This window comes from Ambystoma mexicanum, chromosome 4q, assembly GCF_040938575.1.
Source record: "Ambystoma mexicanum isolate Mex_15411 chromosome 4q, UKY_AmexF1_1, whole genome shotgun sequence".
In the NCBI taxonomy this organism is placed as follows: domain Eukaryota; kingdom Metazoa; phylum Chordata; class Amphibia; order Caudata; family Ambystomatidae; genus Ambystoma; species Ambystoma mexicanum.
The window spans coordinates 332,436,489-332,461,877 of NC_090928.1; the positions used below are offsets into that span (position 1 = coordinate 332,436,489).

At 48.2% G+C, this 25,389-nt stretch overlaps 1 protein-coding gene across 1 annotated transcript in view; it reads right to left on the bottom strand.

Annotated features, from left to right (window-relative positions):
* FAM98A (family with sequence similarity 98 member A) overlaps nucleotides 1–25,389 on the bottom strand; it is a 435,025-nt gene that overhangs the window by 184,843 nt on the left and 224,793 nt on the right. The window contains exon 6 of the mRNA XM_069607916.1: nucleotides 22,410–22,526. Within this exon, the coding sequence (XP_069464017.1) occupies nucleotides 22,410–22,526 (117 nt within the window). The remainder of the gene's footprint in view (nucleotides 1–22,409; nucleotides 22,527–25,389) is intronic.

Here is a 25,389-nt window from a genome sequence, read left to right on the forward strand (position 1 = left end):
CGTTGCTGGGATGAGGAGGAGGAAAGAACGCAGGGCAGAATGATCTTCCGATTCAAATGGAAATCAGACACAACTTTAGGCAAAAATGAGGGTTTAATCCTCAATACAACCCTGTCCTTGTGGAACACAGTACAGGGTGGCCCCGAAGACGGTGCCTGCGACTCGCTCACTCTTCGTGCAGATGTTAAAGCAACCAAAAAAACTTTTCAACGCAAGTAATCTTAATGGGCATGTGTTCAAAGGTTCAAAAGGGACACATCAAATACTTTAGAACCAGATTAAGGTCCCAAACTGAGACTTGGAATGAAGGAGGGGACGCATTGGTGAGTCCCTTTAAGAATTGTATCATTAAAGGAATTTTAAAGTAGGAACATTCTTCCAAAGAGCGCTTGAAAATGGAAAGCGCTGCAAGATAACCTTTAAGGGTCCCCAACATTGAGACCTCTATGTGCCAGTGATAAGAGGAAAGATAACACCTCTGCAATAGAACACAGAAAAGGATCAACATTCTTTTTCCTCCACCAGTTGCAAAACTTCTTCCAACAGAAACGGTACAAAGATTTTGTTACTGGCCTTCGTGCCGAAAGCAACACCTTCATGACGTCATCTGGAAGGTCCCAATCCCTGTCGCTCAGCCTTTCAGATGCCAAGCATGAAGGTTGAGAGTCCTGAACTCTGGATGGAGAACCTGGGCTTCCTTTTGTGAGAGAAGGTCCTCTCTCAGAGGAAGACGTAACGAGGGCAGATGGACATGTAAAGAAGGTCCGGGTACCACGTTCTCCTGGCCCAATACGAGGCAATTAGGATCATGCGGTTTCCAAACCGTCTTAACCTCCTGATAACTTGAGGAATGACGGGGATCGGAGGGAACGTGTATAGTAGTGGGAAGTTCCACTCCACCACGAATGTGTCCCATAGGGCTCCCCTCTGAGGAAATTCCATTGAGCAATACCTTTCTCACTTTCGGTTGATTCCTGTTGGAAACCGGTCTACTTGAGGCGTTCCCCAAAGGGCAAAGATCTCCTGAAAAACTTCCTGAGCCAGTTCCCCACTTGTGTGACACATTACTCTGCCTGCTCAGAGCATCCACCGTCATTCTCCTCGGCTAGATGAACTGCCGATAAGGAGATTCCTTCCTGAAATGCCCAATACCAGAGCTGCATTGCCTCTCTGCACAGAGGTAGTGACCCTACACCTCTCGTTTAGGTAATGCATGGCCACTGTGTTGTCCGTCATTATCAGGACATTTTTCCCCTGACAGATGGCAGAAAAGCCTTCAGCGCTCGTCCGATTTCTCTGAGCTCCAAAAGGTTGATGTGTAGTTTGGACTCCGATGGAGACCAATGACCGCTGATTGTCAGATCGTTGGCATGAGCTCCCCACCCCATGAATGAGGCGTCCGTCACTACTCTAATCTCCGGCCATGGTTGCCAAAAATGTTCTCCTTTTAGGATGTTCTCTGTGCAAGTCCACCACAGAAGATCCTGCCGAACCTTTTTCGGAATCTGAAGATCTGTCATTTGTCCTGAGAATTGGGACCATTGAGTCTTTAGAGCCCATTGAAGGGATCTCATCCTCAGGCGTGCTTCTGCCAACAAGAAAATGCAGGATGCCATGAGGCCAAGCAACTTCAAGTCGTAGGCCGGGAGATTTCGGGCATTTTGAAATTTGGAAACCATCTAAAGAATGTCTTGAGCCCTTGACTTGGGAGGCGAGCTCTTTCCCAAGGATGTGTCTAATACAACCCTATGTACTGGAGCTGTTGGGAAGGTGTCATTTGTGACTTCTTGAAATTGAGGGAGAAGCCCAGTCTGTGGAGGAAGTGGCAGGTGACTTTCAGATGAATCGGGGCTTGCACGGCAGAACACGCCCTGATCAACCAATCGTCCAGGTAGGGTTAGACGTGAATCCCCCCCTCTCCCGAGATGCGCTGCAAGCACTACCATCAACTTCAACTTAGTGAAGACCCTCGGGCGGAGGTCAATCCGAATGGTAGGACGCGAAACTGATAGTGCGAGTCGCCAACCACGAACCTCAGGTATTTTCCGTGCGCGAGATGGATTGGCACATGAAAATAAGCATCCTGAAGGTCCAATGAGACACACCAATTCCAAAGTTGAAGGGCCTGAAGGATCTGAGAAAAGTGCACCCGAGGAGCTTGTTCAAGTCTCTTAAGTCCAAGATGGGTCTCAATCCTCCGTCCTTTTTGGGAATCAAAAAATATGGGGAGTACCATCCCTTGTTCCTCTCCGCTACAGGTTCTATAGCACCTTTCTCTAGCAGGGTTAAGACTACCTGCTGTAGGAGCGGGTCTGGAAACTTCAAAGAGTGTCTCCCCGGTGGATTGCTTTGAGGCTGTGTTAGAAAAGGAAGGCAGTAACCTTGGACTTTTATTTCTAGAGCCCAAACATCCAAAGTAATGGCTCGACATTCTTGCAGATGCTGGGACAGCCTGCATCCCAGAGTTGTCTTGTGATGCAAGTCCTCAAAGTGATTTTGGGGCGGATGATGCGGCTGCTGATGGTAAGGAAGCTGCAGCTGGAGCTGGCTTAGCAGGTTTACCCCGTCCAACACGAGGTATTTTTCTCTGGCCTCTTTGACTGGCCATTCCTCTCGCCTTTCCATATGAGGAGTAATAACGATAGGATCGTCCCCTCCAAGATTGTCCTGATGCACGAAAAGGCCGAGGTTGCCTAATAGTAGCTCCTAAAGTCTTTGCAGCCGCTTTGAGGCCTGCAACCTCTCAAGGCCCTCGTCAGCCTTGTTGCCAAAAAGGTGAGACCCGTCAAAAGGCATGTTCAAACGACGGATTTGCACGTCTGGTGCGAAACCCGACTTTTGCAACCATGCAAATCTGCGCATCACTGTGCTAGTGGCCATGGACCCGCTCACACTATCTGCAGTGTCCAATCCAGACTGAAGGGATTCCTGCATGGCCTCCTTTCCATCTCCAAGGATGGCTAGGAATCCTTCCCTTTCTTCCCCTTCTGGTATGTGCTTCGCCGCCATTGCAATGCACTCCCACAGAGTGTCTGAAAATGTTGCCAACACACATGTGGAGTTGGCCGATTTTAATGCCATACTCCCAGCTGAAAATACCTTGCGTGCCCAACCATCCACATGCTCGTCGTCCCTATCCGGAGGGATGGTAGGGTACGCCACCTTATTTGATGTAACTGTGGCTGCCTGGACCACCAGACTCTCGGGAGTGGGGGGTTTGGATAGCCGGGGTCGCTACTGAAAGGGCGGTATTTTGACATGAGGTATTTATTCACAGGAGCAATTGAGTCCAGGGTCTCCCAATTTTGACCACCCCTATTTTGTAAGGCTACATGGATGGGTAAAATCGGATCTTCGGTAGGGCCCTGATCTCGTATGTTAGGTCAACCTGGATGAACCGCGCTGGTGGTCTAGCCCATCCTAAATAATACACCACCTTTGTCATCAGTTGTATATATGAGGGACTGGCATGATCCCCTGGTTCTGGTTTGCCAAATTCTGTCTCAGGAGATGTGTCAACTCCACTTGCTTTATGCAGTTTCCACTAAATCCCTCATTCTGCTTTCCTCAGAAATTAGACCTTCTGGGACATTGGGGGTGCCATATTCTAGGCCAAAAGGAACATCCTCCTCCTCAGACCTTTCTTGTTTTTCAAAAATTGAAGACAAGGATAACAAAAATGATTTACTTGGCAGAGTAGTATACCTCTTTTCTGGAGGGGCTGTTACAGTGGAGGCTGAAGGCTTTGTAGGCTTTGCAGCTTTTTCTTTTGCTGCTATTTTGTCAGTCTGACTGAACTGGAGCCTTTGAAACTATGGGCTCCGAAGGCTTTGGGGTCGACATCGACAAATGTGTCAATGGCGTCGATGAAATAACAGTTTACGGAACTGCTTCGAAGGAGTCGAGACGCTCTTCGAAGGCCTGTCCTTCAAGGTGTGTCTGGTTCCGGACAGCGTCTATGACCTCAAGCGGTCGACTCGAGTGATCTTCATCACTCGAGGTCTTGGAGGGTTCCCGATCTTTTCTCCTTCGATCACCCGAGCTCGAGGGCACATGAGTGCCAGAACGGTAACGCTCTCGGCCAGCTTCCGAGGAAGGTGCAAACCAAGGCTTACCCTTTTCAAAAACATCCATCTTAATTCTAAATGCTTCCCATTCTTCGGAGAAAGAATGTTTTGTGGGGCATTTCATCTTTTTGGGGTATTCGTCAGAAGACTAGGTGGAAGGGGATCGGTGGTGTCTCTTTTTAGACTTTTTCGTCGAAGAGTGGTGGGAAGCACTTCGGGACCTAGACCTATGTCTTTGCCTTTCGCGTCTAACAGATTTCTCCTCATGGGTTCTCAACTCGACACTGGAGGCTTTTTTGGTTGGGTTTTCGACCTACCTGTAGCTTTCCCTTCCTCTCTCGCAAGGCCTTGCCCGTCATAGCCTGACAATTTGCACAGGCCACCATGTCGTGATTTTCGCCGAGGCACCACAGACATTCTCAGTGCGGATCCGTGATCGATATTTTGGAACCGCAAGTTTTACTTTCCTTGAACCCCGAACGTGGGGTAGTCTGGGTCGACAATGAGAACATCTTGAATATCTTCACAATAACTGCGTCACAGAACTATCGAGGCGTGCAGAGTCCCCAAAAGCAACACGTACTGCAGAAAAATAGAACTGAGGCCAATGGGTGCCGGGCATCCTACCTGTATACCCGATGAAGTCACCCTCGACTGAGGCCTCCGAGGGACCTCGACTCGACGGCATCGACGCACGACGCCCTCTGCCAAGAACACATTTCCGAAGTAGCCAAAGCTGGACGAATACATCCAAGATGAGGAATACGTTGGAGGACCCAATCCATTCGAAGTGGAAATCCCCAGTCCACTACAAACGTGTCTCCTAGAGCAGCTCTCTGATTAAATTCCATGGATCAGAATAGATTGCAGTTCCTGTTGACACTAGATGCAAACAGATTCACCCAACAGGTTCCACAAAGGGTGAAGATCTCTAGAAGGACTTCCGGAGCCAACTCCCACTCATGGGAGACAGCGCTCTGCCTGCTCAGAGCATCCGCCGCTAGGTGAACTGCCAGAGAGATTCCTTCTTGTAGTGCCCTAAACCATAGCTGCCCCTCTTTTGTTCAGATAAATGCCCACTGCATTGTCCGTCATTATTAGTAAAGTCTACCCACACACAGAAGGCAGAAAAGCCATTGGCGTTCGTCTGATTGCTCTCTGCTATAAAAAGTTGATGTGAAGTTTTGATTCTGACTTAGACCAATGACCGCTGATTAAATGGTCGTTCATGTGGGCGCCCTACCCTGTGAGGGAGGCATCTGTCACAATTGTCATGTCCGGCCATGGTTGCCAATAAGGTTTTCCTTTACGCACTTTCTCCTGACCAGCCCACAAAAGGAGATCCTGTGACGTTCAGGAACTAAAAAAGGTCTGTCATTCTGCCGGAGAACTGTGACCACTGGGTCACGAGGGCCAACTGAAGGGACCTCATTCCCAAACAGGCTTCTGACACCAAAAAAATGCAGGATGCCAAGCAACTCTGAAAACTTTTCGCCCATCTGCGAAAGATGTTGACTCCCACGCCCCTATTGCACCAATAAACGTACATTTTTGAGATGGTATCAAGTGGGACTTCTTGAAATTCAGCCGGTGGGGGAAGTGGCACGTATGACTGAGATGACCCTGAGCTTGTCTGGGAAAACAAGCTCTGATCAATCAATCGTCCAGGTAGGGGTAGATCTGAATCCCTTTCCTCCTTTGACTTGCTGCCACCACTGCCATAAGCTTGGTGAAAACCCTCAGGGCAGAGTTGAGCCGAATGGCAGAACCCGGAACCAATAACGAGAACTGCCAATGGCTCACCTCCGGTACCTTCTGTGCTTAGGATGGATTGGCACATGAAAGTAAGCATCCTGAAGGTCAATGACACCAACCAATCCTGAAGTCGAAGGGCCTGAAGGATCTGAAGGATCTGCGAAAGTGTAACCATCTTAGATTTGTCCTTCCTGAGGAACTTGTTTCAGCATATCAAGTCCAAGATGGTTTGCAGTCTTCAGTCTTTCTGGGGATTAGAAAATAAGGAGTGTACCAACCTAGATTCCTCTCCGGTACAGGTACAGCCACTATCGCACCTTTCTCCAACAGGGTGAAGAGCTCTTGTAGGAGGAGCAGATCTTTCAAGACTTGGCCCCCTGGAGGACAATTTGGGGGTCTTAAGAAAGCCGTGAGCCACCGTCTGCAGTGCCCATGCATCATAGGTTATGCCTCGCCAACTCTTCAAATTCGGTGTCAGCCTGCACCCCACCAAATTCCTGTGAGCAAAGGACTCAAAGGGGTTTTGGGGTTGTTGCTGACGCCGAGGGCAAAGAAGCAGAGGGTGAGAGGAGTTTTCCCTCCTCGTGAGACATGGTGCGCTCTGTGCAAACTGGCCTCTTCCTCTAGCAATTGAGGAGTAGAAACGAAAAGGCAGAAACCTCCAGCTGTGGAAAGACCCTCAAGATCGTTGAGGCTGGCATATCGCTGCACCCGGGGATTTAGCCGCCACCTTGGACGCCTGTAATTTTTCTAGGCCCTCATCAGCCTTGGAGCCGAAAAGCTGGGAGCCATCAAATGGCATGTCCAAGAGTCCTGACTGGAGGTCAGGTGCAAAACCTGCCTTTAAACAAATCTTCTGGAGACAGTACTCGCTGCCATAGCTCTGCTTACAGAGTCAGCAGAGTCTAGACCAGACTCTAGAGATTGGCACATGGCATCCTTGCACTAGGCTAAGAAATATATTCCACCAACGCCACTACTCTGGGATATATTCCACAGCCAAAGATATTACATCGCACAAGGTGAGCGTATACTTGACCAGGGCACAAGTCGCATACATGGCCTTCAGGGCCATGCTGCCTGTGGAAAATACCCTCCTGTCTAAGGAGTCAAACCGTTTATCTCTATCTGGGGGATAGTAGGATAGGCTGCAGCCTTGGAAGCTGATGTGGCTTCCTGGACCACCAAGCTCTCGAGAGCAATTGTTTATTTGTAAAGTGCTTATACAGAAGTGAAGTGCTTCAAAGCGCTTCAAGGCGGGAAGGGAACAAGGGGATATAGTCATTCTTAGGCCTTGAAGATTCCAAATGATCTAAACATTAACTAGCATACTAGGCCCAGAGGCATTTCTACTGATATAAGTGCATGAGAAAAGAGTGGGGAGACAGGGTGGGGGGTGGGGGTTAACGGGGGGTGTGGACGGACCATACAAAGACAAAAAGGGTGGGGTGTTTGGATCTACTGTGGCAGGCCTGCATTTCTTGGCCAGATTCTTGTTAACAGCCAGTGTTGTCTATGGTTTCAACCAGTTTTCCAACACTCTGATTCTCAATGCAGTGAAAGGTTTTCCCCATCCTAGATATTCCTTGACCTTACCCATTACTGTTCTATATGAGGGGTCTATATGACCTGAAGAGTCAAGAGTGGCAAAATCAAACTCAGGTGAGGTGTCTAAGCCACTCACATCCTTCAGTGGGTCCACAAGATTTTGCAACCTGGACTCCAGAGATTAAATCATCAGGTATGTTGGGAGCCCCATACTCCAAGCCAAAAGGTGCATCCTCTTCCTCCTCAAAAATCAACCCCATGGTCTTCAAGAAGTCAGCCTTAGGTAAAGTCTCATAAGACTTTAGAAAATCGATAAAATGCTTCAATGGTGTCAAAGGCGCACCAAACTTCAATGGCTTAGATGGGCCAGGTCCCGCTCCTTTACAGGAGTCGAGAGCCGAAGACTCCTTCGACAGATGTCAAGGAGACTTACTGCCCGGGCTCTTAGGAGCGCGAGTAGTGGTCTCAGAAGATACCCTACCAGTCTTACCAGACGCAGTGGGTTCTGAAGCCTCCTTGGGCTCTTTCAAAGAGGCGATTGGAGCCGCCTTTTGAAAAACCTCCAGCATCCCGAGACATTTCTCCCAGTGAGCAGAAGATGCCAACTTGCTTGGAAAGTTTACCCATCTGTCAGGAGAGGAGCTTAAGACGGCGTGAACTATTGCGTTGTTTCTTCATCTTTTCCGTGTGATGAGGACGAATGACGAGATCTGTATCTCGAGCGCTTCAAATGTTTGGAGTGCTTTTTCACAGGGGAACCTCCAATGACTTGTTGGACAAACTCTTTTTGGAAGGGGTAATAGAAGAGGATAGAGAAAGGGGGGGCCACCCGCCGCAAGTTTTCCCCTTCCTCTCTCGCAAGGCCTTCACAGACATTGACTGATGGGAACCACAATCGACTGTGGTCCACACCCAGACGCCAAAGGCAGATCCTATGTGGGTCCGTAATGGACATTTCAGCAGCACAATCAAAGCACCGGTTGAAACCAGTCGTCAGTGTCAAAATTTTTGACAAACTTCGAAAATACTCTATGATAAATCACTTAAGCGATGAACTGTCCGAAGCGTGCCAGCGTCTAAGTCATGGCCGAGGACAGGACGGTGGCCATCGAGGGCCACGACTCGACGACACCCGATACTATGAAAAGAGTTTCCGAAGCTGCAAGCAGACTTACAAATATATCAAAGATGACGAATACGTGGAGAACACAATCCATTTGAATATCCTTTGCAACTTGTCACAGGTGGGCAGGATGCTGGCCGACCTGTCGGGCCTCCATGATCGACCGCTACGTGCGCCCCAATGCAATGGTGTGGTACATCGAAATTACTCGCCTGGACACAGAAGACCCTCACTCTGCAATGCTCTGCCGAATTCAACCAGTTCACATGCACCTCCAGAACCCAGAACTACTTGCAAGACCTTTAATGCCGGTCGTAGTTCCCCCTCCGACTCCCAGACTGGCAAGGTCGACGGCTCTACCAGCCACCAAGGTATGCCCCACACCCGCATCCATTTACTCAGTGCACCCTGCCTCACCAGACCTTTTTGAACAACTGCGCTGGTTTGCCTGCACACGCTTGACAACCTTTCTCCCCACTTATGGGCTCCCCCCAGGACACCTACTTACGACGACCTTCCAGCATCCCAATAATGCCAGACCCAGTCCTGCCAGACTTCGACACCTGTGTATCGCATAGCCAATGTTGCACACCAGCCACACTGGGTGCAACTTTGCCGGCATGCACAAACAATCTTGTTAGCTGTTCCCCATACTTGCTACTGTGATCCCGCACAACCACCATGCGTTAATATGGACCCATGAAGCGGGGCATGTCTGGACCTACTTCAGTAACTTCGATCATACTTTCAAACCTCCCTGCAACCTTCTGGTTACTGTGTAATCTACATTCCTTGTGCAATTGTGTTGGTGTCCCAGTCTGCATCTACGTAACTTGCAAACTTGTGGATAACATGCAACGGTTCTGCACAACCCGCATCCTGCGTGCAAACATACGTTCTACCTGTATGCTTACACAGATGAGGAGTGTAAGTGTACAGGTAGAACGCTTTGATTACACAGCTCGCACACTGCATTGTAAAGTATTCAACTCATCTCCATATGTAACACGCAGCCCGCAAGTTAAAATGCACCTGGGTTCAGTCAGTATTCACAAACTCGTAACCTCTGTGTAAATGTGCCACTTGTCTCAGTCTAACTTATGTAGCTTGTGCAATTTGGCTCTGCCTGTATCCTCGTAACTTGCATGAACACTGCCTACATGTCTCCTCTTGCAACTATGTAGCTCGCAACCCGCACTTTTATGTGCAACCTGCCATCTTCTTGTAACTTAATCTCATTCATTAGCAGTCCCTGCCTGCCAACTGTTCTACTACCTAAGTTGTAACCAGCAACTAGACGCCCACGGTTTAAGTGCACTATACAAATATATGTATAAATAAACTTAGTTAATTTTTAGAGTGTGAGGGCCAGAATAGGATTGCAGACAGGACATACTTTTTACTTTGGGCATCTTGACAACGGATACACCCCTTCATTTTTTTGGTTGAGGTAGGGAAATGCCTCATAGGGAAATGCCTTAATATCCCTATCCTAACACTTTGATTTCAAATAAGATTGTATAGCCCAAACTAAGTCCTCTCTGTCTGCGTCTAATTCCTGGCTACCCACAGCACATACAGTGGGAACATCTCTTTTCTGGGTGGTATCTTGGGAATGTCACTACTAGCTTTCCGATAACCGGACCTATTTTTCCTGACACTTCTACTGAACTCTCTTAAAGCTGCAACTATTTTTTGGTGTGCTTGTTTCACTAGCACACATGGATACCCGAGTGGGGGTGCTCACAGAGCACCCAAGGTTTTCCCTGGGTGAGTTTTTTAACCCTCCAGAAAAAAGGCAGAATCATACGGTAGACACTGTGCAATATACTTGTGGCTGCATTTCCCCATAGCCTTTTTACTTCTTTGATAGACACTTGCTCCCTAAACTGGAGCAAAGTGACTACCAATGCCCAAGTCCAATCACCCATTTTCTTTATGGTCAATCTTTGAATGAAATCCGGTTTTTGTATGAAGACCTATTAAAACAAGTCAAACCAAAAGGCCCATGTGTGCACACGAAAAGGGCAGTTTGTCTGGCCAATTCTGATTCAACTTCTGCCAAAAAGTTGAAAGGGACACTATTAAAATGGAGGTCTGGGCCATCACCCTACGAGACGGTGGGTGCTGTCACAAAGTGACAGTGCCAACACAGCATCCAGCACTCGTTCCCCTCGAGAGAATGGCTGACAGCAACAGCCCTGAATGATTCCTGAACCTCTTGAGCAAGCAACTATTTAGTAACTTCCATGTCCCCAAAGAAGCACTTCCCTTCAGAAGGTCTCCAAACTAGAAGAGAGCCAGTGTTGTCCCCTGGTCCAACTAAGGACAAGGACAATTCTGGGCATCTTGCCCAAGAGACACTAGGCAATCTACAAGGTTTAGAATAACCACCATAGTTCAATGAAGTAATTTAGAGAGGCAGGCCACAAGTGTCCAGTTGTTGGAAAAGGATATCTGAATACCCCTGTATTTGAAGGAGGCAGCATAGAAGTGGATTAAACTTAAGATAAGGAAGAATTGCATATCCCAGAGAACATTACACCACCAACACAAGAGGCATCTGAAAGGAGTTTGCTAGTTACTTGCTCAGAGGATCAGCCTCTAATGCCCCTGGGAGAGGTGCTGGACTGAACACTGCCCAAAGTCAAAGGTGATGGTCAGAGAAGATCTGTTTATGAGATCACTCACCTACCTAATTAGATTTTCTGTAATGTTGATGCAGAACAAACAGGATTCTAAAGAACATGCAGATAGGTGGATTGCCAATGAGGAACCCGATTCAGAATATCCAAGTCCAGAATATCTGGTGGAAATCCTAGAAGTAGCAATGTTGGCCCGACATCACCTCTCTTCCTAGACGTCCATTGCAATTCTACATCATCCCCTTTGGCCACAAGCCGATAAGTCTCAAATGAGAGAGCAAGACTATGAAGGCATGCCACCCATAAAATAGTGGTTAATATGCCAAGAGCACCAGAAATATTGGGAAACAAATGTGTAACCCTGACAAAATATCAGACTCCAGGAGAACCCACAAGGAAAAGAAGGGTCCCAAGAAGCAAATGTTCCCACCTGCCCTCACCCACACCGGAATAAAAGATTGAAAAAAGGTACCAGTAAAGGTAGACGGCAGTGACATCATTTCACCAAAAAACCAAGGGTAGCGGAAGTGACACGACCACTGACCTATGATGACATCACAGGAAGTGATGTCATTTGAGCCTACCCCAAAGTGATATCACCGGAAGCGATGGCACATGACCTTTCACCTCGTAACAAAACAGGAAGTGGCATCAATTAGCTTTGTCCCTAAGTACACTACGAAAAGAACAAGTTACTTACCAACTGTAAAGTTCTTTCGACTGGATGTTCCTCCCACGTATTCCTCATCTTATGATAATTCGTTATCTCCAGCTTCGCTGCTTCCGAAAAAAAATGTCTCGGCAGAGGGCGCTGTGCTCAAGGTCGTGGTGTCGATTGTCCCTTGACGGTCTCCGTACCGTGTCGATGTCACTGATGGTATAAGTAGCTTGAGCCGCGCCCGTTGCTCCAGTTCTGTTTTTTCGATGACAACATATAGGAGGAACACCCAGGCGTGCCCCATGACTGATGCACACAGAGAGGAAAGTGTAAGAAAACGTAAACTGTACTGCGGGGTAGGATGGGAGGGTCGATGAGGAATACGTGGGAGGAACATCCAGTCGAAAGAACGTTACAGTTGGTAACTTGTTCTTCGAATGGATTGTGTCCTCCCACGTATTCCTCATCTTATGATAGACTCCCATAGCAGTAGTAATTTTGGAGGTGGGAGTATTAGTTTTCAGTTTTCATGGATAGAATGCAGAACTACCTTGGCAAATAAACCCTCAGAGGAGGCAGTATCCAAACAGTAATGTTTTACAAAAGTGTGTATTGTTTTCCAAGTAGCAGCTGAACAAATATCTGCTGCCGGGACTCCCCTCTTTAGAGCCGTAGAAGTAGCCATAGCCCTTGTAGAATGGGCACAAAGCCCGTCTGGTGGGTCTTTTCCTGCTAACCTGTAGCATTCAGTTATGGCTAAGATGATCCAGCGGGATATGGTCTGTTTTGTTACAGATAATCCTAGTTTATGACCAGTATAACCCACAAATAGTTGGTCATCTTGCCTCAATTTAGCCATTCTTGAGATATATAAAGTAAGAGCCCTCTTGGGATCTAGTCTGTGCAATCTCTCCTCTTCCTTTCCCAAATGAGGAGGATAAAAAGTTGGTAATATTATCCTTTGCGACATATTGAAGTCTGAAACTACCTTTGGTAAAAAGGAAGATTTAACTTTAAGGACTATCCTTATAAAAAGTAGTAAATGGCGGTTTGCATGAGAGAGCCTGAAGTTCGCTAACCCTGCGGGCTGATGACAAGGCCACAAGAAGTAAAGTTTTTAATGTTAAGAGCCTCAATGGGCAGGAGTGCATAGGCTCAAAAAGGTATACAAGTCAAGAATTTTAGTACTAGATTTAAGTCCCAAGTTGGGACATGAAAAGGTACTGGGGGGTCTACATTAGTAAGCCCCTTTAAGAATTGAATGATCAATGGAATTTTGAAATATGAAACCTCTTCTGAGGTGCGCTTGAAAATAGACAGCGCAGCAAGGTATCCTTTAATTGTCCCTATCTGGAGCCCCAGATTGGCTAGATGCAGTAGGAAAGAAAGCAGCATTGGGGTGCCACATTGAAAAGGGTCCACATTCTTATCTTTGCACCAGTTACTGAACTTGTTCCAGCGACATCGGTATAAAGATCTTGTTGCTGGCCTTCTGGCCGAAAGCAAGATCTCCATTACGTCATCCGGAAGATCCCAATCCTTGTATCTCAACCTCTCAGAAACCATGCGTGAAGGTTGAGTGTCTTGACCTCTGGATGGAGAACCCGACCTTCCTCTTGCGAAGAGAAGATCCGCTCTTTGCGGAAGACGTATTGGAGGGCAGATGGACAGGTCTAGAAAGTTCGGATACCACATCCTCCTGGCCCAATCCGGGGCAATTAGTATCATGGTTTTCCTGAACTTTCTCAACCTCCTGATTACTTGAGGAATCACGGGGACTGGGGGAAACGCGTACAGCAGTGGAAACTTCCACTCCACTACGAATGCGTCTCCCAGAGCTCCTCTGAGGAAATTCCCTTGAGCAGTACTGCTCGCACTTCCGATTGATCACAGTGGCGAACAGATCCACTTGAGGGGTTCCCCAAAGGGCGAAGATCTCTTGAAGGACTTCCTGAGCTAGCTCCCACTCGTGGGAGACTGCTCTGCCTGCTCAGAGCGTCTGCCGCCGTGTTTTGCTCTCCGGCTAGGTGAATTGCCGATAGAGAGATTCCTTCTCGTATTGCCCAGAACCAGAGCTGCATTGCCTCTCTGCACAGTGGTAGTGACCCTACTCCTCCTCTTGTTGAGGTAGTACATGGCCACTGTGTTGTCCGTCATTATCAGGACATTCTTTCCCTGTACAGAGGGCAGAAAGGCCTTCAGCGCTAGACTGATTGCCCTCAGCTCCAATAGGTTGATGTGTAGTTTGGACTCCGATGGAGACCAACGACCGCTGATTGTCAGATCGTTGGTGTGTGCTCCCCACCCCGTGAGTGAGGCGTCCGTCACTACTGTTATCTCCGGCCATGGTTGCCAAAAGAATTCTCCCTTGAGAATGTTGTCGTTGCAAGCCCACCATAGCAGATCCTGAGCAACTGCGCTCAGGACTTGCAGAAGATCCGACATATTCCCTGAGAACTGGGACCACTGAGTTCTGAGTGCCCATTGAAGGGATCTCATTCTCAACCTGGCCTCTGGTACTAGGAAAATGCAGGATGCCATGAGGCCGAGCAACCTGAGAAAATCGAAGGCCGGTAGATGTTGGGCATTCTGAAACTTCGTTACCATCTGCTGGATGTGCAGAGCTCTCACTTCGGGAAGCGAAGCTTTTCCCGATTAAGTGTCCAAGATTGCTCCGATAAACTGGAGTTTCTGGGTTGGTATCATGTGGGACTTCTTGAAATTGAGGGAGAAGCCCAGTTTGTGGAGGAAGTGGCAGGTGATCGAAAGATGTTCCTGAGCTTGTTCTGGAGAACTTGCTCTGATCAACCAGTCGTCCAGGTAGGGATATATGTGAATACCTCCTCTCCTGAGACTTGCTGCCACAGCGGCCAACAGTTTGGTGAAAACCCTCGGGCAGAGGTCAACCCGAATGGCAGAACTCGAAACTGATAATGAGAATTGCCAATCGCGAACCTCAGGTACTTTCTGTGCCCTGGATGGATTGGCACATGAAAGTAAGCATCCTGAAGGTCCAATGATACCAACCAGTCTTGGAGTTGTAGAGACTGAAGGATCTGAGAAAGGGTCACCATCTTGAACTTGTCCTTCCTGAGGAACTTGTTCAAGTTTCTTAAGTCCAAGATGGGTCTCAATCCTCTGTCCTTTTTTGGGATGAGAAAGTATGGGGAGTACCAACCCCTGTTCCTCTCCGCTACAGGTACCTGTTCTATGGCACCTTTCTCTAGCAGGGTTAAAATTTCCTGCAACAGGAGCGGGTCTGGAATTTTTACAGAGTTGGCTCCCGGTGGATGATTGTCGCCTTTTTAGAAAGGAGAGACAGTAACCTTGAGCTACTGTTTCCAGTGCCCAAACATCTGAGGTAATGCCTCGCCATTCCTTCAGATGTTGAGAGATCCTTCCTCCCACTGGTGTCTTGTAGAGCAAGGTCTCAGAGATTTGGAGGCGGCTGCAGGAGTGGCTGAGGGCAAAGATGCCACTCCTGAGGCTGATTTCGCACTTCTTCCTCGTCCACCACGAGGGAGGTTTTTTCTGCCTCTTTGAGAAGCCTGTCCTCTTCCTCTACCAAATGAGGAGTAGTAGCGAAAAGAACGACCTCTCCAGGAAGATGACCCTGAATAGGTTTTCTGAGGCTGGCGCATGAAGGCACTAGGAGATTTAGCTGCCGCTTTCGAGGTCTGGAGTTTTTCTAGGCTTTCGTCAGCCTTACTGCCAAATAGCCTCAAGCCATCAAAGGGCATGTTAAGGAGTCTGGATTGCACATCCTGTGCAAACCCCGACTTCCTCAACCACGCAAATCTGCGCAACAGTGCTTGCAGCCATGGATCTGCTGATGCTATCAGCAGTATCCAGTCCAGACTGGAGACATTCCCCCATTGCCTCCTTTCCGTCTGACTATATTCAGGAAGCCTTCCCTTTCCTCGCCTTCCGGAATATGCTCAGCCGCCGCCGAAATACAGTCCCACAGGGTCTGGGTAAACCTGGCCAGGGTACAGGTGACATTTGTCGATTTCAGGGCCATGCTACTGAAGTGAAAACTTTACGGGCCCAGGCATCAACTTTCTTGTCCTCTCTATCCGGAGGGATAGTGGGATATGCAGTTTGTTTTGCTGTGGATGCAGCCTGAATAACCAGACTTTCTGGAGTCGGATGCCCGTTTAAATATTCAGGATCCGTACCAGCTGGTCTGTATTGCTTTGGGAAATTACTATTTGTAGCAGCAATGCTATCAGGATTTTCCCAATTTTTTTCTACTGTTCTCTGAAGAGCCCTATGAAAGGGGAGAACTGGGTCTTTTTGGGGACCTTTGACAATTATATCTGTCATGTCGTCCTGTTCAAACACGGGTCAAGTGTTACCCCAACCCATGTATTCTACTACCCTGTTCATAAAACCTCTGTACCCTGAGTCTGCATGTTCTACAGGGTCAGGTTTGGCAAATTCTAACTCTGGGGAGGTGTCAATTCCACTAGCAGAGTGTAGAGTATCACTCAGGTCTCATTCTAGATTCCTGATCAATGAGTTCCTCAGGAACTTGTCTTGTGCCATATGAAACTCCAAAGGGAGTGACTGTCTTCCTCCGAGCCAGATTCCTCATAAATTGAGGACATAGCTTTAAAAAAGTCTGTTCTGGGCAGGAGTAAATCTCCTTTCTTCCTCAACAATTTCCTTCGAAGGAATAGAAAAATCCTTCGAGGTTGTCGACGAAGACTTCGATACAGGTGTCGAAGACGCTCTTGGCTTCGATGCTGAAGCAGTCGACGCCGATGGAGTCGATGAAGCCGTCGAAGCCTTCGATGACTTGAGCTTTTTATGAGGCACCGGAGATGTGCTCGACTCGCGAGGAGCCTTCGACTCTAGTATCTTCGATACTACTGGCTTTTACCAAGGTAGCTCTCGACTCCTCTGTCGTCCAATGGAGCGACCTTAGAGGAATGGCTCTTCCGAGGTTCTTTCGAGGGGGTCGGGCCGCATTCTCGAAAAACCTCCATCTTTTTACGGAATTCCTCCCATTTTCTGGGGGAATCTGATTTTGTCGGACATCGAATTTCTTCGGTCGACTTAGAAGATGAGGACGATGAGGGAGATCTATGTCTCCTCTTCAGTTTTTTTGATGAGTAAGAAGAGTGTCTCGATCTACTCCTAGATCGAGATCTCTTGGAGTGCCTATGTCGATCTGATTCTTTCGAATCGGTCGCTTTCTTATGCTTTTTCTTACACATGGTATCAGACAACCTCAAAAAAACCTCCAAAGTTGTGGTATTGGGTGACCTCAATCTCGGTTTGAATGACAAAAATGATGCACACGCATCTGCTCTACAAAAATCGTTAACCGCACTAGGATTTATCCAAGCCATTGATAAGCCGACTCATGAGAAAGGACGCACCCTCGACTGGGTAACCCGCCCCAATCACGTCCAAGACATATCAGCCATCCCTTGGTCCGACCACTTCTGCATCAAACTAGACATCACCACCACCTTTGGCCCACCAAATCCAACATCACACTGCCAGCTGCACTCCACAGAAGCTCACGGAAGCTCACCAAAGAGAATCTTCTCCCACACCTCCCAACACCTGCACCCCAGCCACCATTCTCAAATGACCCTACCTTCCTGGCTAACTCCTTAAATCAAGTCATCACTCTTACAGTTGACACCATAGCACCTCTTACCCTTAAAAAGGCAAAAAATGCTAAATACTCCAATGCATGGTTTACTCAAGAACTAATGCTTATGCGCTCTAACAAAAGGGGCTCTCTCCCCACTTGGAAAAAAGAAACCCACTGAAGAAAATAAAGCAGCATTCCAGGCCTTCACTAGAGACTATAAAGCAGCCATCGCACAGGCCAAAGCTGCATCCTTCAATACTAGGATCAACAAAGCTCAGTCTGGGACGGAGGAAATCTTTGCTATCTTCAGGGAATTAGAAACTCCCACCACGCCTCCATCCACCCTCCTAAAGGACGAGTCATGGCTTAACTCTATTCAAAATGCCACGTTCGACAAATTGGAAACCTTGCAATCCAAAATTCTATCTCACCAAAAAGCCATATCCACTCTTCTACACTCTTGTCCCAGTCCACCCTGCACTGCATCTGCATGTAATGAGACACCAACATTTGAATTCTCAGACATGAACGAATCAGAAGTCATTGCCCTTATCAGGTCCATCAAACCCTCCAATTGCAAAGGAGATGTCTGCCCAGCACACATAATTAAGGACTGTGCTCCTGCCCTCGCCCCTTTCATCACCGCTTTCATTAACTCATCCTTCCGCACTGCTCAGGTCCCAACGTCACTCAAGGAGGCTTGGGTCCGGCCACTCCTTAAAATAAAAAATAAAAATAAAACTCTTGACCCCCTGGACCTGGGGAATTACAGACCTATCATCACTGTCCCCTTCCTGCTAAAGATATTGGACAAAGCAGCGTACCTGCAAGTTCAGAAATTCTTGGAAGACCACCAACTCTTGGGACTCTGCCAGTCTGGATTCCGTCCACGGCATGGCACTGAGACGGCATTACTTGATCTTAAAAACAAAATGGACGACTTAAGGGACATAGGCAAGCCAGCTCTCCTCCTAGACCCATCAGCGGCATTTGACGTGGTTGATCATAAAACACTATGTCATCACCTGTCATCCACAGCCAACTTCTCTCCAAAGGCCAGTCAATGGATATCTTCTTTCCTCAAAGGAAGAGTGATGAAGGTTTTTTCGGAATCCTCGAACGCTAACCCCAGTCCAATCAATGGTGGTGTCTCACAAGGATCCTGCAAGGCCCCAACTCTCTACAAACTCTTCACAAGGCCCCTATTCCAAATCCTTGACGCCATGGGTATCTCATATACCAATTATACAGATGACACCCAGGTGCTCATACCCCTGACTCCCTCTGACATGAACACCCTCAACCTCATCTACTCTACAAGTCAATCATGGATGGCTGAAAACTGGCTCGGTCTCAACAGTGAAAAAACTGAACTCTTGCTAATTGGATCCACAGCAACGCTGGGCAAATTGGACAAGCAATACTGCTCATTCACAATTGACAACATTCCTATCACTGTGTCTCAAGCAATCAAAACACTGGGCGTATACCTTGAACCTAGCCTGTCTATGGAAAGACAAGTTAATGCCATCGTGTCCTCAGCAGCCTATCAATCAAAACTAATCAATGCAGTCAGGCCATTCCTATCACAAGACAACTGCCTCACCATTGCAAGGGCCATCATTGGATCTAGGCTTGATTATTGTAATGCCCTTTTTGTTGGAACATCCCAAAAACACCTGGCTAAACTCCAGCTGGCACAGAACAACGCCCTCAGGGCTGCAACTGGTATCTCACGTAGGGATCATATCTCTGATATCGGAAGACAAGTGCACTGGCTTCCTGTTAAAGAAAGGATTGTCTTTAAAAAACACTGCCTCTCGCACATAATGGTCTTCATGGACTAGCCCCCCTCCCCCCCCATATCTAGCCCAAGGGATCATCAGACAAACTGCCTCTAGACCGTCCAGGACTGCCTACGCCAATCGCATCATTGTCCCTCCCATACGTAGAGTGCGAGCCGGTGGCTCCAGCTTCCCAACCATGGCAGCGACATACTGGAACACCCTCCCAGCCCAAATCAGACTGATCGAATCTCATGCAGCCTGCCGTAAGGCACTAAAAACCAGCCTCTTTATCTGACAGCCTCCCTTTCTTACCTGTTCGTGCCCTTGCATCTGTTGTTCTCATACCATGTACTGTACCACAAAATGTAACCTTTGCTGGGTCTACGGACTCTTTGTAACTAAGCAATTGTCGTTCAAATGGGGCTGCTCACCTGTAACCCCGAAGTAAGCCTACTTTCATATTCTTACAGCGCCTCATTGCCCAAGGGTTGTAGTGCGCTTTACAAATCCAAAATAAATAAATGTTTTCCTTTCCCTTGCAATGTCCTTTCAAAACCAGAATCCCAAAAACATACTTCTGTGAAGAGGTATAGACAGGAGGTCTTTTCATCCGCTTTAGGATGGGAAGCCTCCAGTTAGCCGCCTTCACAAAATGTTGGGGTACTAGTCACTTAGATAAATGTCTGATGAGGAAACCGATACATTTCCTTTTTTGTGTCTGCATTTAAGGTTGCTGAGGTCCATTTACTGAAAGTCATTCCTTCGATTAACGGGGACTGGTTCTGCCCTTAAAGCCTTGGAAGTCTGTAAACTGACAGATGATACAGACAGGGTGTGCAGAGTTGCGAAATGTATCCATCGTGCATGGTTGGCGAGATCTAATGCCAGGAGGGAATTGGTCCCTTGATTCAAAGGACTGAAATTATTTGTTGGATGTTTGTTCATTTAGGATTTTGGGAATTGATGGACATCATGAGGATCCGCCTAAAACCTGCCTCCAAGAACAACTGGTACGACTCCGATCTAGCATTTCTGAAAAGCAAGTGCAGAGTAGCTGAACAGAAGTGGCAGACCTTGGGTATATCCTCTAACAAACTGGCCTGCTGCCTGCTCCAAAGGCAATATCGCTTTTCTATCCGCTCCAAGAAGCTTGCCCACACTCAAGCCTGCATCGCTGGAGCCACCAACATGGCCAAACTTTTCAAAATCTTCAAGGAACTCGCCAATCCAGTTGCAATCTCAACCTCTCATCCCTTCCCAGTTACTTTGCACTGCTTTGACCTCACATTTCACGTAAAAAATTCAGGACATACTGTACTCACACACTTCCACCCCCATCATCACTCCCTCGCCTACCTCCCTTGGCTACGCTTCCTTAGGCCCCCCAAACTCTCGTCCCTCCTGCCCATAGCACCGGATAAGGTCTCTAAAGTGGTCCGCTCTATGAAGGTCTCCTCCAAACAGGTGCTCCCCTGCACTTCCAGAAACATTAAGGACATCTCTCTCGCCAGACTCTTGCTGACTTCTGTAACCACTCCTTCGCCACTGGTTCTTTCCTCTCTATCCCTCAAGCACTCCCTTGTGCACCCTTACTTAAAGCTGCCTGCTAACTTCTCCTGCCTGAATAACTATTGCCCTATTTCCACTAGCCTCCTCCTGGGTAAACTACTGGAGAAGCTGGTCCTCCCCCAACTTAGCCTCCACACTGATCTTGTTGGTTGCCTTCATGACCATCAATCTGGATTCTGGGCTTCCAGAGGCACTGAAACTGCTCTCCTGAACACCCGTGAAACCATGCTTGCAAATCTAGACTCAACCCTCCCACTGTTCTCATTCTCCTTGATCTCTCCACTGCCTTTGGACACAGTCAACTATTTATCCTCCTAAAACGACTGACGCCCTCGGCATCACTGACCGGACACTAGATTGGCTGATCTCTTTCCTCACCAACTGCCTTTCCCAGCTGTAGTTGGGCCCTTTCTCCTCCACCACCACACTCTCTACCTGTGGCATCCCCCAGAGTTCTATCCTATCGCCATGGCTCTTCGCCCCTCTTGCTCACCTGATCTCCTCCTCTCCACATTTCCAGTGTTGTACCGATGACACAGCTTTCCTTAGAGCTTCCTTCCACTACCTCCAATTCCTCCTCTCATCCCAGACGGTCTGTCCGCCATTCAGGCATGGTGGCCAGCTAATGATATTTGTCTCAATGCCAGTAATCCGGCAATCCTCCTCATTGGGACACTTATGCCCTCTTTTCCTCCTACCCTCTGGCCACCCTTTTTGGGCCCTCTACCTCCCCCCTCTCGCACCAGCCTCCCTGCCCCCCTCAGACTTGAGCCAGACCTTAAGTTCCAAAAACTGCTTAACTCTGCTTTCCCTTCCCTGTTAATCACCCCACTCCCACTATGACCGGTGGCCTGATCCTCATGAATCTCACAGGATTCCAGGCACTTCTTCCCAGTCATTACCAGAAACCCCACTCCCCCACTGCACAGGCCCTGTTGGCCCTGGCTTTACGGCTCTGCATTCCAGCCATGGAGTCGCCTGCACCAGCACTTCGCCTGAGTGTTTTCCTCCTTGGCTCCCCTTAGCACTTACTCCTGGGCCCTCCACTAGCACTTATGTACTCCTCTGCTCCACCCCTCCTTGCATCCCATCACTTCTCCACTGTGCTTGCACGTCTGAATGCCACAAGGCCTAGTAGGACCACGACTGTATATTTACTGTTTTTTGCCATTGTTCATATTTCCCCTGTTCCCTTTCCATTTAGCCTCGTGGCACTTTGATACACAATTCTGTTGAATGGGCATCTACAATTGCTCAATAAAATTAAAATAAAATGCACAGTTGATGGATACATTTTTATATGTTAGGGGGTGCAAGGGTTCTATCCCCTACTACCGCAATTTTAGTATGTTACCCTATTACACAAATTTTGTGTTAGGTTTGTATATTGCATGTAATGTTTATTGAAGGGGTTGCAAGTATTCTACCCCTATATTCTGTAATGTTTTAGTACTATTTACGAGCAAACAGTTTTAATGAATTGTGTGCAGTAACTTCTTGCTATGTACAACTCTTAATTCTGTTTTTGCATGTTGAAGCAATTGTATGTTGTACTCAATGGCTTTATGCCGAATAAAAAAAAATAAAAAAAACAATTATACTATGTTTTGCACATAGACATTGCAGCACAAGGAAAACAGATGTACCTTAGCTTTATCCGACCAGCCAAATGATTGCACTGTTACATCCAAACGTTTTATTAACATTTTTCTCCGCACATCATATTCATTAGAGATGGCTTGGTTAATTGCTTCAATTTTTTCCTAAAAAAATAATTAAAAAAATCACAAGTTAACAAATGAATGTGTAAAACAAATATGCAATCAAGTCGGAAGTTACTGTAGTGAAACTACAAACTGCCCTGAAAGCACAGGCCACACATACAAGAGTTCTGTGAGAGACATGGAACTAACACTGGGAGAAGCACACATTACTTAACTTTGCTAATGTTTTTCCTGATGGTTGCAGTATTCTCTGTAGACTGGTCCCAACCGATAGTTCAGTTTGCTTTTAAAGTAATTTATTTGCAAGCTTTAGCGATCATTTGATACTTAAGTACTTGAAAAGCTTTAGAACAAAACAAGTAGATTCTTGAATATTGCTTTCACGTCCCCAGCTGGAAGGGTGGTGGCTCAACGACCAGAGCCACGGTAGGCCCAAGCATGCAGGCCGTTTCTGCCCATGTTCGCACCTCATCCCCCGGGGCGTGAAAGCCATTTGCACCCTGAGGTACAAATGGCTTCCCCCCCCCACCACCGCCTCAGGAGGTTTGTACTGCTTGTGCAGCCAATCTCTGAGGGAGGGAGAGGAGAGGGTGGGGGGGGACGAGGAAAAAGAAAAGATTGCCTCACCATATGGAAAAGGGACTAAGTCCATTTTCTATTTCTATGGCGGCTGAGCGGGAGGTGCCCCAGGCAAGTGTGAAGGGGGAGGGCGGGTGTTTGGGTGAGGTTTGGTTTGGTGGGGGACTGGAGAGGCAACAGGTTCCTATATAGGATAACTAAGTTACTCACCGTAGTGACTAACATACTCTTAGTTCTTAGTCCCCTTTCCTCCATGCTGCACCGGTGTCCCTTCACCGGAAAAAACGTCTTCCCCTTTAAATTTAGAGGCACGCAGGGGTGCAGCCCTGGGAGCATGCACTACCCCGACTCCGCCCACCGGCGCCACACCTCAGTCCCCATTGACGCGTCAACAATATTTAACATTGTGACACCAGTATTATTAGGGGGGAGGATGGTGGGACGTATGGAGGAAAGGGGACTAAAAGTATGTTAGTCACTACGGTGACTAACTTATTACTCTTGCGTCCCATCCCCTTTCCTCCATAACACATGGGCGATTACAACTGAATGTAGTCCCAGGGTGGAGAGGAAACCCTCCTTAAGCAAATAAGTTCTTCAGAACTGCCCGTCTGAAGGCCCCATCCGATTTAGAGCCTTATACTTGGAGCCAGCGTCCAAACAGTAATGCTTACAGAAAGCCAAAGGGGGGGCCGCCCTGCTTACGACTTGCCACAGAACCAGCCCCTGGAATGCGATGGCCGTGGCCTTGGTGGTGGGTGATCGTGTGAGCGTGCATGTTGGCTGGCAGCGGCTTGTGCTGCGCCCTCATAGGCCTCTTTGATGGCCACAACCATCCACCGTGCAATAGAAGTCTTGGATGCTTGATAACCGGGCCTGGAGCCCCCAAAGGTGACACAGTGCCTCCAACTTGCAGAAGACCTTGGTCCTGTACAGATAGAATTTCAGAGCACATCTGACAGCCAGACAGTGCAAGACTCTGAACCTCGTCCTTGGGGTCAGCGAAGAACGTAGGTAGGACTATTTCCTCGTTTAGATGGAAAGCGGAAGGTACCTTAGGTAGGAACGCCGGGTGAGTCCACAGGACCACGTTATCCTTGTGGAAAGTGGTATAGGGTTCTAAGGCCACTAGAGCCTGGATCTCGTAGATTCCGCGAGTCGGGGCGAGTCCCACTAGCAATGCTGTCTTAATGGTGACCGGCCTGATGTCCACGGATGCCATTGGCTCGAATTGTGTGCCAAGGCTCCCAAAACCACATTAAGGTCCCACACGGGGTAGAGCTTCTTGATGGGCGGGTAAAGCCTGGACTAGTCCGCCAGATGTCTCTTGACTATTGGGTTGGAAGAGAAGACCTAATCCTTAGAATTTCTGTAGGCCCCTATGGCTGCCAGATAGGTGCAACATGTGTCCACCTGTACGCCTGAGTGCGCGAGGTGTGCCGAGAAGGAGAGCACGTCGTCCAGCGTGCACGTAAAGGAGGTGGGGGGGGGTTGATCTCCTTAGAGTCCGCCCAGTGACAGAACCTGCTCCATTTACTCTTATATTGGCTCCTGGTAGCGGTGCTCCTGGCGCCCTGAATTATCTCCAGGTTAGCCTGTGATAGGCTCAGGTGCTTGAGGTTGATCTGCTCAGGAACCACGCTGCGAGGGCTAACATCTGAAGTGCAGAGTGGAGAAACCTGCCCCCCCTGCTGGGACTGGTGATGTGCTGGACCCAGCAGAAGGTGAATGGGTGGTCTGTCCATGAGGCGGAGCAATTCGGAGAACCACGGTCTCGCTGGCCACCAAGGAGCTATCAAGATGATGCTGAAGTGCCAAGCTTACTTTATCTTGCCGAGTATCCTGGGGATCAGGGGTGTAGGAGGAAAGGCATAGGCTGTCATGCCCTCCAATTGAATCTACAATGCGTCACCCAGGGAGCAGGGGCCCAGCCCCTGCCAAGATGCAAACTGATGGCACTTCCGTTCCTCCAGGAGGCAAATAGATCCACCCAAGGATGGCCTCATGTGTTGAAGACCCTCTGCAGCACCTGTACGTTCAATTGCCATTCACTCCCAGTCTGCTGAGCCTGTCCGCTACAAAGTTGGCCTCCCCCAGGAGGTGGACAGCCGTGAGGTAGATGTTTTCCAGGGCCCATTACAACATACTGACCACTAGGCTGCACTGCGGAGGGGACCTGTAACCCCCTCCCCCCTGCTTGTTCACATAGTACATGCTGGTGGAGTTGTCGGTCTGCAGAAGGATAATCCTGCCCTCGATGAGGGGGGAAGGAAGACGGAGAGTTAGTAAAATTGCCCCGAGCTCCAGTCATTTGATATGCGAC